At 42.9% G+C, this 15961-nt stretch overlaps 2 protein-coding genes across 2 annotated transcripts in view; both read right to left on the bottom strand.

The window, feature by feature from the left end:
* Positions 1-4352: 4352 nt before the first annotated feature.
* LOC140578458 (uncharacterized protein C1orf226 homolog) lies at positions 4353-13283 on the bottom strand. The gene is made up of 3 exons (XM_072699476.1): positions 8378-13283; positions 7576-7912; positions 4353-6470 (listed from the first exon to the last, which is right to left on the bottom strand). Exons 2-3 carry the CDS (start codon positions 7899-7901, stop codon positions 5909-5911), a joined length of 888 nt encoding a protein of 295 aa, XP_072555577.1. The 5' UTR covers positions 7902-7912; positions 8378-13283; the 3' UTR covers positions 4353-5908.
* A 126-nt stretch (positions 13284-13409) lies between these two features.
* Positions 13410-15961, bottom strand: part of nos1apa (nitric oxide synthase 1 (neuronal) adaptor protein a) — a 60585-nt gene continuing 58033 nt past the window's right edge. The window contains exons 9-10 of the mRNA XM_023794568.2: positions 15524-15689; positions 13410-14851 (exon numbers count right to left, since the gene is read on the bottom strand). Coding sequence (XP_023650336.2) covers positions 14412-14851; positions 15524-15689 — 606 coding nt within the window. The 3' untranslated portion in view covers positions 13410-14411. The remainder of the gene's footprint in view (positions 14852-15523; positions 15690-15961) is intronic.

The raw sequence follows: 15961 nt of genomic DNA, 5'->3' as shown, positions 1-15961 counted from the left end.
TTTCTGTGCCTGTCGTTCTTGTTTAGGGATGTTGGTCAATGTCACTCTTGTTTCCTCATAAAACACATTCACATCAACACAGCACCCCTAACCCACACTCATTTACTCATGCATTTTCCTGATGCCCCCAAAGTTTGGGGGGCCCAGAATCATTAAATGGTCTCACTCAAAGCACAGAACGTAACATTCACTAACAAACGTTTAAGTTCTACTTCTGTCTTTGAAGTTATTATTTAGGCAAAGTTTTCGCGGACTGGCGTTTTGGAATAAGCATTAATAAAAATAAAACTTAGGCTATCATGCAGATGCATTGTTAAATTAAGCCTGATTAGTCTTGAATTTTAAGGCAGAACAAATGATCACACTTGGCTTTGAATGGGCCAAGACGACGGCTGTTTTCTGCAGCTGAGACAGCGACACGCTGCCCATAAACGCAGAGCAGCGCTCAGGTGATGCTTTACTGCACTGCCTACCCTGACCAGCAGATGCCACTCAAAGCATTTCAACGGAGTCGGAACAGAGACACTTATATGCAGTTGGGTTCTGTTTGTGTTTTGGAAAAGTTCTGTCTCTCTAACTATAACCAGAATGTTGTATCATTTTTTTACTTCATGGAGATGCGCTTTGTGTTCGGTGTCCTTTTCCGCCCTTTTATGAATGATAAAACTATTTTCTTGGGGCTATTAAGGCCTTACGCTTGCGCTGAGGGGAGCTTTTACCGCTGATAAAATTGCTTGGCCGAGATCAAAGCCCCACGCATTCTTGCGGGGGGCGTAGATCTGACGCATCCCAAATGTGGTGCTTACGCGAGACACCCTAGCTGCCTTAAAACCATCCTGTGCCAGGACCCCATGGATACCATTACCAGCACCTCAGTGCCACCTAATTAGTGTGAAAGGGGCAGTGGGGGGATTCCCATTAGACTGACCCAATACTATCCTCTATGCCATAATCAGGCAATGACAATACGCCTGTTTATTTTTACAAACCACCTGTTTTTGATTTCACTGGGTCTGTATGATCATTTTAGCCAATGGAGATATTTTTCCTATAATAAAGGTGGTCATGAAAATATTAACATGATATTTTTGTGGTCAAACTTAACAGAATGACCCCTTGTACAGTAAGAACCTTAATGTTGCTCTGGTAAGACTTACACTGTTTAGAATTAAATTATTAATTACATTAAGTACATTGCCCCTAAATAATGCCCAGCTGTGCTCACTTGGGGTATTAAACACAGGCTGAATGTAAGCCAGTTGGGCTGAAGGCATGGAGGAGAGGGACCAAATGGTTTCCTGCACGCTTGCAGGGATCAATATATTTGTCGCCACTCACCTTGCAGCTTGGGGAGTATTTTTACATGCGGCCTGGTTTCACAGCGGCGATGCAGCCCAGCACGCCTCAGCTGCAGCAGTGCCTCGGTGGGACTCGCCCACCCTCTGCAGCGACGCTGGAGCTCAGAAGGGTCTCCTGCACACTCTGAATTTCTTCGCTACTGGCTTTAAGGGTGAATGGCAGCCTCATTCTAGTGTGATCTATCTACATAAACAGCCTGGATGCCATCCGTCCTACATTAATGAAAAAATGGTTTAAGAACTTACTGGAGACTTATCTGGGGTTTCACCCTCTGCCGGTTACGCCTCAGTCAAGGAAACTGAAAACCATCAGGGCAGCGGAGCAGTTCCTGATGGGTGCAGGTTCATACAGGATTTAATGAAAAGATCTCAGGCACTATGCACTTAACCCTGGGGTGGGGGTGGGGGGGGCAAGAGAAAAAGGAAGAAGATGCCTGGGTCAAACCTGCATTACTGGCGGACAGGACCCAACGCACTGCTCTCTGCTGGAGTGACATTTCGGCAATTTTCAACCACGCTGTTTTCATTGAGGCTGCAGTAATGGGAAGAGTGGCAGGAAAAAAAAAGAGAACCTTCCAGAACCCCGGGGGACTTCTGGTACATTTCGTGTCCGCTGCCTTGAATGTGATCAGAGGGCCAATTTCTACAGCCCCAGACTGCGCGAGATGAGCAATCGCCCCTCCGTCAGCCCCGAGAGCACCGCCGAAAGAGCGATGGAATTCAATGTGTTTTTTAATTAAAAAAAACAATCCATTGTGCCCTCACCCCACCTGGCACCAAGGGACCACAGGAAAGCAAAACAACCGGTTATTCACTTAATCCTGCCGATCCAGGATGAGAGCAAAACGCAATGCATCTATGGCTCCAGAACATTCTAATTTTTTTTGAGAGAAATGACCTTGGCACTGGGTGGATTGGGGTACAGCCTCCTGGGTAATCAAGGTGCCCAATCACGTGAGGAATGAAGTTGAATCGCGCATAATAATCCAGCATGGGAAGGATCTGCCTTAGGAGCTACTATCTATTAAGGGTTTCCAAGGCATCTGTTCACTGATAAACTTCTCCTTTCCTGTGTGGTGCCATAACCAGACTGCTGTTAACAAACCCCGATCAATGGACAAGGCCTAGCAGGGACGGGACACCTGTGGATACTCATTGTTTGGCTGGCATCCCTTAAATAAGCCGTTCACCCCTCTGGGGAAGATGGAGTATCGGAAATCTGTGAGTCCAGCCCGGAGTGTTTATCACGCACTTTGCAAAACTCTATTACTGCAGTCCGCCAGCAAACAACAAAGCTGTGAATGATGAACGGGCTTCAGACGAGATCAAAGGCGTAAATACACCACAGTGCTAGAAGGGCTGCTGAGGCTAAATCACCTCTGGAAAAAGTCACAGGGGTGTGCAGGTGGGGGGAGTCAGACAAATGCTGTGCTAAAATTGTCCACTGGGTGGCGCCATACTCTGTGAAGTACAATATAATTGGCTTTTCATTAGATGTAATTGTACCATTGGTGAAAGCATAATACTCAGCCGGTATATTTTACAGCATACAAAGATGATCAATGCATAGATGTGTAATCAGTTATTTTTTGATGTATGAACAGAAATATTTCTTCATTCTTATGCCAAACAGAAAATATTACTTGAAGAAACCTACAAAAAACAGAATAAAATCACAGGAAAAATACTAAAATTTCTTAAAATGGCAGTAATTAAAAAAAAAAAAAAACCCAGTCGCTTACCATGCTGCTCATCCAAGTGAAGTTTTGTGTGCTTCCTTCCTGAAACACCCATTATAAACCTGCATATGAAAGTGTATTCTTTTGGAAAAAATGCTTGAACGTTATGCAAAATACCCAGATATGCAATGCAGGTAACATTATGGCCAACCATCACCACCCTAACATAATTCAACAGAAAGATAAGGCTTATGGTAGCTTTCTTAAACACATTATACAGCACAGTGACTGTGCTTCCATTGTCCCTTTAATCAATCACAAAACGGTAAAACTAATGGTAAAATTAGGCTCTGAACAATAGATACCACATGACAACAAATCTGAGGTAGTATTTAGTAGTAGCATAATTACATGCTCCTCTTCCATTTTTTTGTTGTCAAGGGTGTGGGAAACCTTACAAATGGGTGGTTCATGTGGAAAACCATGAGGTCCCCCTTCTTATCTTATGAAAAGTAAAATAAAAGTAAAAACACAAGATATGGCAGAGTAACACAGCAAATTATGTACTTTCTGAAAGTCCACCAGAATACTTCATGGGAAAACATCCCTTACGTGGCCAAAGCCTTAGCAGTAAAATGTGATTTACACGCCTCAGATGGTCTGCAACAGAAGCATCCGAACACCTCCCCAGTTCATATGTTCATCGTGTGCCTTCAGGCTCAGACTGAAGGTCATGCAGGAAACAATTTATCCAGCTGCTGACAAATCGCATTGTACTTATATCGATAGCGGACACCTTATGATGTAATTAGATAGGACAACTGTCAATGAATGCTCAAAATAAGACAAAAACAAACCCAATGCAGGATTTCTGCCAGGAAAATCTGGTTTCTCCCTTCATCCGCTATCTTATGATGATAACTGTCAACGCTATGGCAACCAAATCTAAAACGATGTTCAGCCATCTGGGTGCGAAAAAATGATCTGAACAAGAATTGGTCAGAGCAATACTGTTTGTATATTCGTTTACTAGGCTATGTTAATTTTGAAGAATCAAGTATCTCGTTACTGAAGAACAATTACACACCCTTGGCACACACACACGTGATTTGTGGGGGCGGATCGCCCACCCACCAAAGGAGGATCGCTCACCCACCAAAGGAGGATCGCTCACCCACCAAAGGAGGATCGCTCACCCACCAAAACATTTCCACCCATGAGAAAGATGTGGCTTTTCAGCTCTTCAAACTTAGTTTCAGCAGGTTCTTCTCGAAGTGGGGGATGGAGCCAGAAGACACCAACGCAGAATCAGACGTTTCATTGTTGCAATGTGGAGTTTATGAGCCTAATGCTGGTATTACAAATCACTTTCTCCTTCATTTTAGGGAATGGTTTTGTGAAAATTCTACAGACAACTTCCCATAAATTACATCTGAAACAATATTATACAGCCATTTCATAAATCTACATTACAATCTATTAAAATGAATTATGATAGCATATATATTTTGTTTGGTGTCCATCTGACCGTTGCAATATAAAACCAGTTATGAAGCAAAATGTTCTGTAATGTACAGTGAAGGCAGTTCCGACAGTATACAAATACAAAAGCTTATGGGCACACATTCATACACATTTAAAAGTTTAACAGAATGTTTTTAAATGCATTTGAATATTTTAGATTATTCTTAAAATATATCCAATTTATCATTAATGGCCTGCACAGTGATAAGATATAGTTGCATAAAACTCATCGTGTGTGTGTGTATATATATATATATATATATATAGCTGCATCATCTTACTGGATCATTTCTTCCCTTAAGCACTTTCGCTTTGCTCAGTTAGTCAAAATCATTAATACAGCACTGTTCATGTTTGTTTTAATGCACTTTGCATATAACAACATTTAATGTAATGGAGAAAAGGTACTTCATCATTTTAAGTTGTCCACGGAGTCTTAAGCTAAATTAAATAATATAAGATGGATAATAGTAAATAATTTTTTTCCTGTTAGTATTTCTCCCGTGCTTTACTATTCTATGAGAATACTACATAATACTAATTTCCAAATAAGCAATCGCCCACTGACAGAGTCAGTTTAAAGTCTGATTTCGTCACCATGTCCGTGGTCAGCTGATCATGTGGCAGCGATGTCCTCCAAAACAGGCTCAGCATCGCCCCCTACAGGCAGGGAGGGTTTCGGGTACATTCCTCACAGTCGGCTCCGCCAGAGCTCACCTCAACAGCAGCATTCGGTTGCGGTTTTCGTCAGATGCCATTTATCGGCGAGCTGACATCTGCACACTTAAGTGTGTGCCAAAAACGGTAGCTAATGAGAACGACTCACCAAGTCGTCCAATCAGGTGAGCAGAATCTGCAGAAATTCACACATTGCGTAAAACAAGCCAGATTGTGCATTTTCCTCATTATGTTGCTACACAAAGATGCATGTTAATGAAAAAATGCAGATTGGGCAGCGGAGTTCAGCCTGTGTTTTTCATCAGAACAGCTATCTTGAAATCAAAGCTTGAGAATTAATTTAGCTTCTTTAAATCTCCAAGTCATATAACAGCAATAAACAGCCAAAGACCATTCTGACGAAAGCTACCTCATAGTGGTTTTGTTTAGAGGACCAGAAAATTATTTCATAAAAATAAGCTTATATATCATTTTAAAACTTAAGGGTTATAGGGTAGTAAAAATGATAAAGGATTTGGTGTGTGTCATTGCACTTAGTGTTAGATGTGATGATCTCTTCTGTAACCACACCTGGTGATTAGTCATTTCCTGCTCAGTCACTGGATGGCGAGCTGGATGCCATCAGGATGAAGACACAAACAGAGGCCACAGCGTAGCAGCTCGGGCCGGTTACTCGAATGAGAGAAGGTCCGGGTGGGGCTCCTCACCCTCTACGCTTGCGGATCTCTGCCTGGCCACACCGGAACCCACCAGACAGTCCTCCAGAGCATCGCCCAGGCTGATACGGCAGCCTGGCTTTCCTGGTCGAGGGGTGGATGCCATTCTGCTCTCCGGACCTTCAGGCTTGTGAAGAGGTTCCAGGTTGTCCTTGTGGATGAGGTCAGGAACGGAGAGCTGGAGATGGGATGGCTCGTCGGTTCTGTCCTCCACCGTTCCATCTAGGCCTGAGGTGACGGAACCTTCAGCTTTGACCCCAAAGCCCACAGATTCGTACAACTCCAGGCCTCCCCCTGGCTCCCTCTCCTCCCCTTTCATTTGGACCTCAGACTTATCATCCTCCTGGATGAGAGGCGTTTCCTCCGGGGGGGAGACGGAGGAGGAGTCGCAGGCCTCCACAACAGCCACCACGGGGTCAGAGGAGATCATCATGTCCTGGGTGCTCTTCAGAGCACGAGGAAGACGCTTTTTAACATTGGGGGGAGGGGGGTCCAGGCGTGGAATGCAATCCTGACTGAGGTGACCATTAAAAAAAAGGAGATTAAAGTCAAAACTCATTTTTATTAATGAAAATTCTTAAAATTAACACAACGATTATTTCTTAATAATAATATTTTTACTTATAACACCTACCAAGCAATAGCAATAGCATGCAGTATTGTCAACAATATTAATAGACTATATTATCACCATTAAACATTCTGCTACATGAACAGTAACATGTAACATGCCACACAAGATTATATGTGCACAGTAACTACAGAGACTCCTTACTTGTGCCTTTTCCCTTCTATTTAATATCGTTAAAATAATGAAACGGTGAACTTGATTGGCTGGATGTATTAAGGACTGAGAATAATTCCAGCTTAGCTATTAGCTCATAGCTGCTCATGCCTCAAGGCCGCATAAAGGACTGGTGTGAAACTTATTCACAAAAAGTTGGAAGAGTAAGAAACCAAAGGACCCAGGATCTCTGCTCATTAACCTACTTCTATATGCATATTTAATGAGGATGCCGATGTCACGAAACTCCCAGAATCACTGTGCTGCTGAGACTTTAGCCTGATAGAAGGTGCTGTTTGTATACCGGTGACCCTTGTCAGATGTTGCTTTGAATGCAATGTGTTTAAAAAAGAAAACAACCCAGGCAAGAGAACACAAAGGACATCTGTCTTCATTTTCGTGCTGCACGAGGCCTTACATCAGGCCCCAATAAATGCTACTGCATTTCTGCACAGGCAAGCACATAAGACGCCTCATAAACAATGATTCATAGCGTTCGATGTAATACAATGTTCTTCCTCAGAATTAAGACTGACTGATTAATTCACCTGGCTTAAGAAATGCAAAAGCCTCATGCAGCATGATTACTGCCGCAGTAGAAATCTACTCGCATTGTAATCTGAAGATTGCAAGTTTCTGGAGGCAAAGTACCTTTTTGTAGATCAATTGGGAAAGAAGGCATTTAACACAGAAATTGTTCCAGTAAAGTATTCACCTAAAGTTTTTAAAAGTGCCCTTTCAGTTAATGGCATCACTCAGAAATAATTGCGTCTCTGCCTCACAAACAGGCCTTTTATCCCCTTGAGTACGAATAAAGTTTTGCGATTCTGAATTACCTGCTAGCCGCAATGCCCACGCCGCCACTGTCCTCGGAAGACCATACCGCGCCAATGTTCCTGTTGACCTCCGTTACCCCGATGTCCCCGACGCTGCTAGCATCCTTCCGTCGGAGGAGGTCGTTCACCTTGGCCCCCACGGCCTTGCCCAGATTGAGAGCGTTCTTCAGGTGTTGGCTGCCCCCCAGCTTCGCCGGTCCAGAGCCGGAGATGTCAACGGACCCCCCCAAGGTGGACGCGGGAGGCGCCGAGCGCCGGCTCAGTGAAGCGGCCGACTTGAAGTTGGGGAACGCCGGCTGGCGGCCCGTGTTGGAATTCTCAAACATGCTTTGGTCGACTGCAAACATCAGAGACATACCGGGGTGAGATGCTGAGTCCTGGATGTAGTCAGGAAGAGATCAGTGCAAGACAAACACGGTACACTCATGTACTCACAATACTACTGCGATATCAAATTGAGAACACATGGAAATCATGGACTGTGGAACTTTAGGAGCATCCAGGGCTGACCCTGGATGTTCTGCCACACTAGGTAAGATTGCTTTTGAAAAACTCAGATAAACACAAACAGACAAGTGCCCATGGCTTCATGCCCCACCCAACGGTTCAGACGCGTTCCGCTGTCCATGATGGAAATTAAATGCTTTCAGCATTCAGGATGATGTTTTACAACTGAAAACAGCAGCAGGCAATATGAGGGGAGCATCAAACAAGACGAGAAGCTGCACAGAAACACGAGTGCGGAGGAAGGCAAGCAAATCGCAGATCCTGTAATCAGACACGGTCGGTAAGATGGCCTTACCTTATGGAGACAAATGTTTCTCGGCAAGCATTTAGACAAGACACGGAAAAGCAGTTTTAAGTGTAAATGAGATTATTTAAAAACAGATGACTGGATTCATATTTATGAGAGTGTCAGCTCAAATGGACTCAGTACATCCTGCCTAATTAGGACATTTGGGGACACTTTCAAAGGGGTGATCTCCAGAGCGTTCATTAGTCTCAGAGCTCCTTACGGCATCGACAAACTCAATATAAATGTGTTACTTGTTTTTCAATTAATAGTAAAAAATATAAATTTGCATTTAATTACAGATAAAAAATATTGAAGCAATATTTGATGTTTTGGTGTTGTTTACATAGTTGGGTTTCTCCGTCAGTTACACCCACAACCATAGTGCAAAATTACATAGTGTTCCCTTTAATCGTCATCATCAATAACCATTTACCGTAGAAACTAGCTACAGTAGGCTATAACATAAGCAGATACTGAAACACTCGTTCCTAAAGGTGAACTCAGCAATTTGTCAATTCAGTACAAAAGGCATTATTTATCAGTGGATAATTCAGTATTACCAAAAATATTAGTCACATCTTATGAATATTCTTAGAACGATCTAATACAACCTCGCTAAAAATCAGTCCATAAAATTCTTAAAGAAAAAAAAAAAACATAATTGTTGAATTTATATATAGGCCTATGACATTACAATAGGTGAATCTCAATTTAATGTGACCATGCACAGTGCTTCAAAATATTTAGCAGGACAGTCATTAGTTTACGAACGAACATTTTGTTTTCCCGTAAAATTTCGCAAATGGTGCCGAAAAATTAGAATTGAAATGTTAAGCCGCGGACTTTGGAAATCCCAGCGCATTGTGCATTACATCGAAACAGTTACTTGACGTTTATTTAGCAAAATGAGGGCAATTTCTACTGGGTCGAAAATAACAGATTGCTGCGACATTTCAGAAATCGGGTGGGAGGCACCAGTGACAGGTGCGTTTTAAGAAGGATACCCATCGATCACAGGACCTGGGACCTCACAGTAATGAAAACCGCCTTCTGTCTCTCTATTTGCCGATTTTCAGATATGCACCCTGCATTTTTAAATATTTTTAATGTTTTAGAGAATAATGGTGTTTAAAGGCTTAATTAAAGTAGCGTCATGTATGCAACACATCGGGCATCGTTTCACGGTAATTAAACCGGCACGTCGCCAGCTCCTCACGGCAATCGAACGCGCGAACGGCACGCCAAGGACCAAAGCGCGGCGTTGCAGCTCGGACGCACACATGCGTGAACATTGGGAAAATGACTCCTATACACTGCAATCCCTTCACTTAAGGAAAAAATCCCATTATCCGCCACAGCATAAAATGCCTACCGCACAACACGATCCACGCTTATCCAGATTTACAAGTTTTTAACTGTATATTTTCCTCAAATATACCATAGCGGGAACCTTGGGGGGCCCTCGGTGTGTAACTACTATGCTGGCTCCTTCATTTTTGCTTCTGTTATGGGGAGTGCCTTTTCACAGCAAATTTGTTACAGAACTCAACCAGAAAATTGAAAACGACGATAAAATATTTGGCAAAAGCAACGTTAGTGACAGCATAGTGAGTTAAGTGCCCTTACACTCTCGGGGGAAAAAAAAACAATTTACAGTAAACGATGGAAAACTTCATGCAAAGTTTTTGTCGGCCAAATGTGCAAATACAGTATGTAAAACTTTTTAGGTTACAACACACTTGTTACTCTGCCTTCCAGAACACAGGAGTTTCCATTCATTATATCAATGTATTACCTGTATTTGAGGATGTGAATTCAAAACTACCTTTGGTTGTTGATAACACTATAGCCTACATAACATATCCAACCATTCATCCATCCAACCATCTATTCTAATATCCAACCTCTGATTGCTTATCCTTCAGTGTTATAAACATAAAAAATAAAACATTTTTTAATTCAAAGGCAACTAAATGACTTCAGTAATATACTGAAGAAAAAGACATTAAACCCCAGCAAATAGTATTTCTAAGTAAATGTGTCCATTATGGTCCTAGGATTTGCCAGAGAAATGGGATCACGCACAAAAACTCAAAGTAACACAGAGAGGCAACCTGACAAATGATCTTATGGAGGCAGAGTGTCCTGCCATTGACAACGTCCTTCATCTCGAGGTACATCTCCTCAGACAACAAAGTGGCACAGACATACTATATTACTGCTTAGGTATAACTGTAAAATATACACAGAACTGTGCTGGAAAAATTAATTTGTGTAAAAGTTTAATGGCCCCTTGAAGGCAAATTGTATGGTAATTTAGTGCTTTTAATTAAAAAATAAACGCCACTCCCAAAATTCAGCTAATTCTCATTCCATGGATAATAACAGAATTTTTACTCATTATGTGGTTAATTAACCAACTGGCTAGTTTAAATCAGCTAATTAATAGGAACCTATCTATTAGTCCAGAGAAGGGGGGATGACTTTACAAACTGGAAAATCAAAATATGAACCAACATCCGTTTCATTTCTTAATGATCTCAATACTACTGGCTTGATGCTGGCAGTCAAACTAGCTAGGAACCTGTGAATGGCATCACAAGCACAACCTGTGAACGGCATCACAAGCACAACCTGTGAACGGCATCACAAGCACAACCTGTGAACGGCATCACAAGCACAACCTGTGAACGGCATCACAAGCACAACATGTCAATCCTGAGACAAGGGAGGTACAATTTTTAAGAAACAAATCGAACAGAAAAACAACTGTCACTTCAACTTTACAGATGAAATCTGCCTCCGTTTTGACTGGATGCCATTTCACAGTAATGTTTTTCCACAATGACTGTCTATTGATATAGTTTCACTAAAAACTGGTATTCCCAGAGATTTTAGATCTAAGATCAACTCTTTCTGTAAAAGTATTCAGAAAGTAAATGATGCATGAACTGCAGTGTCTACTTGAAAAAATTCTAACGAGGTCTTCAGTAATACTTTAGGAAAGCTGTCCTTTACAATTCAAGAAAAAGGCCCCAGTCCGATCATCGCTCCCTTTCAGCTATTCACCCTTTGTTGGCCCCTAGAACAGATATGGGGGTAATATTTAAAATTGTACGCGAGTAATTACCAAGGAGCTTCCAACAGATTTTCCTTCTTGTCAGAACAAGATCAGAAAGTTATTTCTGACTGCCTTATATGCAGCCACGACCGTTTCTTCCCCAAAAGGTACAATCCTTAGCCACCTCCATACACTACAGTGTGCTGAATGTGGCACAGACTCCAATCGCAGCACGACACCTAGACAAATAAATGTTATGCTCATTGCATGTCATCTCTGAAGGCAAGACCATCTACATTCTGAATCTGAATTCCACATTTGATTCACTTAACATAAAGCTTTTATATGACATTTTTAACATAAGATTTAATTTCATTTTCCTTTCATTTCGGATGTTCCAACTAAATACAGCTGTTGTGTTCTCTCTCTTCTTTTCCCACTTGTTTTCTAATAAAAGTGTTCATTAAAAAAAAAAAGTGGAGTATCACTGTGAAATGTGAAATATCAAAAACAATCCCCTTTGAACATACTACAGCACTTTCAAGAGGATAATTACTGGGGGAGCCATGGCCAGGAGTCATAAAATGAAGACATAACAGAAGGAAATCGAGGGGGATAGATTCAGTAATTGTACTTCTAAGTTTCCTTATTATCACTACACAGATATTCCAACAAAAACTTAACGACTCCCTGGTCTTTTATGTGCCCCCCCGCCACCCCCCCTGGGGTGTTCCATAGATGAAACAACTTTCAGATTCTACTAGGCCAGTTGTGCTTCAGATAAATGCAAACACATAATGAATACAGCAGAAGGACGACTGCCTGATGTTATAGCTAATCTTCCATTCTCCACCAACGCCTGGCTTAACTGGAGAGAGACATCAGAGATACACAAGCTGCCGTGAGTCAAGATAATAAAGAGCAAAGAGATCGATGATATCTTACAAGAAACCGAACTCTCCTTATTTCATTGGTCTTATTTCACTAAGCAGTAACCAGTCTCGCGCCTCTGAATGGCAACAGACACAGTAGAGCAGTGCAGTGCTTCGCATAAATCAGCGGGCGTCACCTAAGTGAGACGACCTCAAGGCTAAAAGGATCGATACGGTTCTGTTTTCCCTGGAGGAAAATGCCTGCACGATTTAGAAAACTTGGATGCGGAGCTTTCACAAGAGCGATCACCTTGCACAACCTCACGTACAGACTCCGTTTATGACCTTCTCAAATTCACAGCCCCCTACAGGTCAAGGAGAGAAAGGACCATGAAGGACCCTTTATTATTCCCACCTGAAAGCAGGGGAATTGTTGACAAACAAATCGATAAAAGTGACAAGCCAATAGGAGGGGGGTCAAACTGCGTGAAACGAATCTTGTTTTGTTCAACGTACACTATGCATTTTCTATCAGGAGCCTTGACATAATGGGTAATTGTTTTTGCCAAGTGCAATGATTAAATCTGGGGAATGATATTTAATTGGTGTCTGACCTTCAAATAAATGGCAATTCACATGCATCAAATACCACAGGATAAGGGTAACTTTAAACAAAGCTTCAGAAGATCTGGCTGCTTTCAAGGGCTAATTTAGCAATTCGGATACTGGTCTACATATTAGTATTCACCTAGCAGAGAACTCTGGCAGGCAGCGATTGTAGCCAGTAGATAAGAATCAGTATTCATAAGATTAAAATTACGATCATATGCAAACTCTGAAGGGGACAGCGACACATGACGATCAGGGATCGTTACATTGCACTTGCAGGACATATTTCACGCATTTCTCACTGTATAATCACAGCACACTCCTTACTGAGGGATACATTGTGCAAAGCCTTTTTGAAGACTGGTAACTGAGACTGACCTGCAGTAGTCTGACCACAAGCTGTGAATGACACACATGCCATAATAAAGATATTTTCAGGTCTAGTGAGTATATCTGCATTCATTTAACTTTGGAAAAATAAAAAATGGTATTTAAATAATTTCTATACAATTTTTATTGGATACATTTTCAACGGTTATGTTTGAGGACCATCTTGACACACAGGTGCTGAATACACGTCTCAAAAAAAAAAACGGTGGAAAATCTTCATATGATTGTCGATGGTCTGAACTATAAAAAAATATTAGGCATGCTTCCCCGATCATGCTTCTGCATCCTAGTACACAGGTTCAGCAGTGATAATGAAGCTAACACGTTTCACACTGAGAAGACCAACAGGGAACATCTCCTCAGTCCACCCCAAACCAAAACCCTGGTTGCAATTCCATAATATCCGAACAGGATACCGGTCAAAAGCAGAGCAGTGAGCAGGAACAACTGAATGTCATGGGATTATTGGGGTGAAGGGGAGGTTTAGCATAAAACTAAGGCAAGAAAATGAGCGAAGATTCTTCATTTCATGAAAGGTCGTGCTCCCTCTTTTACTCTGGCCCTATTGAGACTGAATGATGGACAGACACGGTGAACAAGGTCTGCATCAAGTGGAGAATTTGACATTACTGCAGTTCACAGAGTCCAGTGAGTGCGACGGTCATTCTCAGATTCAGCGTTCGTTCGCTAAGCTCCACTGAGACGTCATTGGCGCTGAAATGTGCTCGGCAACATTGAGATTTATTTACCTTTACAACAAATTTGCCTTTGATTTAGAAATAAGAAGTTATGGCTGTAACAAATGACACCAGAATGGGGAACTTCATCTGACCATAAACGTAAGCAGGACTTGGGATGCCACATACATGCGCACTAGCCAAGATGAAACGACAAACTCCTGTTGGGGAGCAGCAAATTGACAGGCAGTATTTAGAGACACTAGGTTGGTCTGTGTGAAGGTTTTTGGGCATCTGTCAGTGTACGCAATGTTTTTAAAAGAAATCTTTTAGCTTTGAGAACCGGGCAGGAAGAGAAGCAACAGATAGAGGACTTCACAAGCGCTTTGAGTGCCAGGACAAGGAGCAGTACTGTGGTTAGTGGGGCAGGGCTACACGGCGATCTCGTCCTCCAGGCAGTCGGACGACGCCCGCTTGTCCAGCACGTTGAACAGCCGCAGCGAGTTGTCATCCTGTCCCCAGCTGTCCCGGTCGTCGCTCTCGTCCGTGTTGGACTCGTACTCCGAGGCGATGCCCGATTCGCGGAATTTCAGGAATTCCAGGCTGCCGAGCAACTGGTCCCGTGGGGCCGTGGAGGGGGATTGGCCCGGCCCCCGGTCCTGCTGGGGGGGGCCCGGAAGGAAGCGGAAACACTCGAACTTTACCAGGCAGCTGTCCGTACCTAGGGGGCTGCCCAGAGGCAGGGCCAGGTGAGTCCCGTCATTAAACTGCGGCAGGGACACCTCCTCAGGTTTGGGCGTCGACGGGTCACACAGGACTGGGGGCACGTTGGCACGGAAGGTGATCTCCAGCAGGCTGTCCTGTGAGCCCACTGAGGAGCATCGGGGGGAGACACAAGGCACTGAATCTTCCAGAATCACCATGAAATAAATGCTTACAGCGTCAACATTACCCTACAGAAAGACAGGCTAAGTCACGATCCTCCAGACAAACACATATCTCAAGCAGCAAAGACTGCCCAGAGTTCCCAGCAAACTGATCTTCAGAGTTCAGCTGAATTCAGCCAAAAGCTGCCTTGACCTGGTTTGTTGCAGCTTTAGAATCTGTCAAACTCAGATGCCTAGCATTAACTTCATGTTGATGAAGGAGCGGGACAGAAATATCCATCTACCCACGTTGCCCCCCACACCTCCATCACGTATCCACCTACATCAGTAGTTCTCAATCCTGTTCCTGTCACCCCCACCTGCCAGCAGGTTTTCATTCCAACCTTAATCAGGCTCAGATGGTCTTTAACAGGCTAATAATGAATGCAGCAGGTTGAAAGCAGTGTAGGTTGTAATGAAAACATTCTGGTAGGGGCGGTACCAGGAACAGGATTGAGAACTTGTGACCTAAGCTCATGCATCCACCCTTGGCTCCACCCACGCCTCTGATACCTGCACATTTCCTTGACTCGAGAGCAGAGTCCATCAGGAATAAAATGCCCCCAATAAACACACGCCCCAGCAAAGGCCCACAGCACAGCAAAGCGGCCGCTTACTGGAGTTGTGTCCGGAGAGCTTGATCTCCAGCTCCTGGATCTGCTTCACCAGCAGTGAGATGTGCTGCAGCAGGTCCTTGTTCTGCAGCAGCAGCTGGTGGACACGGGCCTGGGCCTCGATCCGGGCTGCTGCCTCTGCAGACAGTTGGTCCTTCAGGAGGTGAACCTGTTTAAAACACACATGTGTAAAAACATACATGCAAACATATCAATTAACATTAATAGCTTTTTTTTTTTTTAATAACTTTATTTTTTATTAATACTTTCTCCTTTAATACAAAAGCAATCAAACCCCTGAACAGAACCAATATAAACAATAATGTTTGGGAATTACAATTCAAATAGTCCGTATATTGTCCATCCCGTTCATGTATTCAACTGTCCTTTCTGTCATCTTTGTTGCTGTTTTGTGTCTTGAATAGTATCCATTTCTACCAC

Source organism: Paramormyrops kingsleyae, chromosome 15 (assembly GCF_048594095.1).
Source record: "Paramormyrops kingsleyae isolate MSU_618 chromosome 15, PKINGS_0.4, whole genome shotgun sequence".
NCBI lineage: Eukaryota > Metazoa > Chordata > Actinopteri > Osteoglossiformes > Mormyridae > Paramormyrops > Paramormyrops kingsleyae.
The sequence above is the reverse complement of the archived record's forward strand: the minus strand, read 5'-3'. Positions and strand labels throughout refer to the sequence as shown.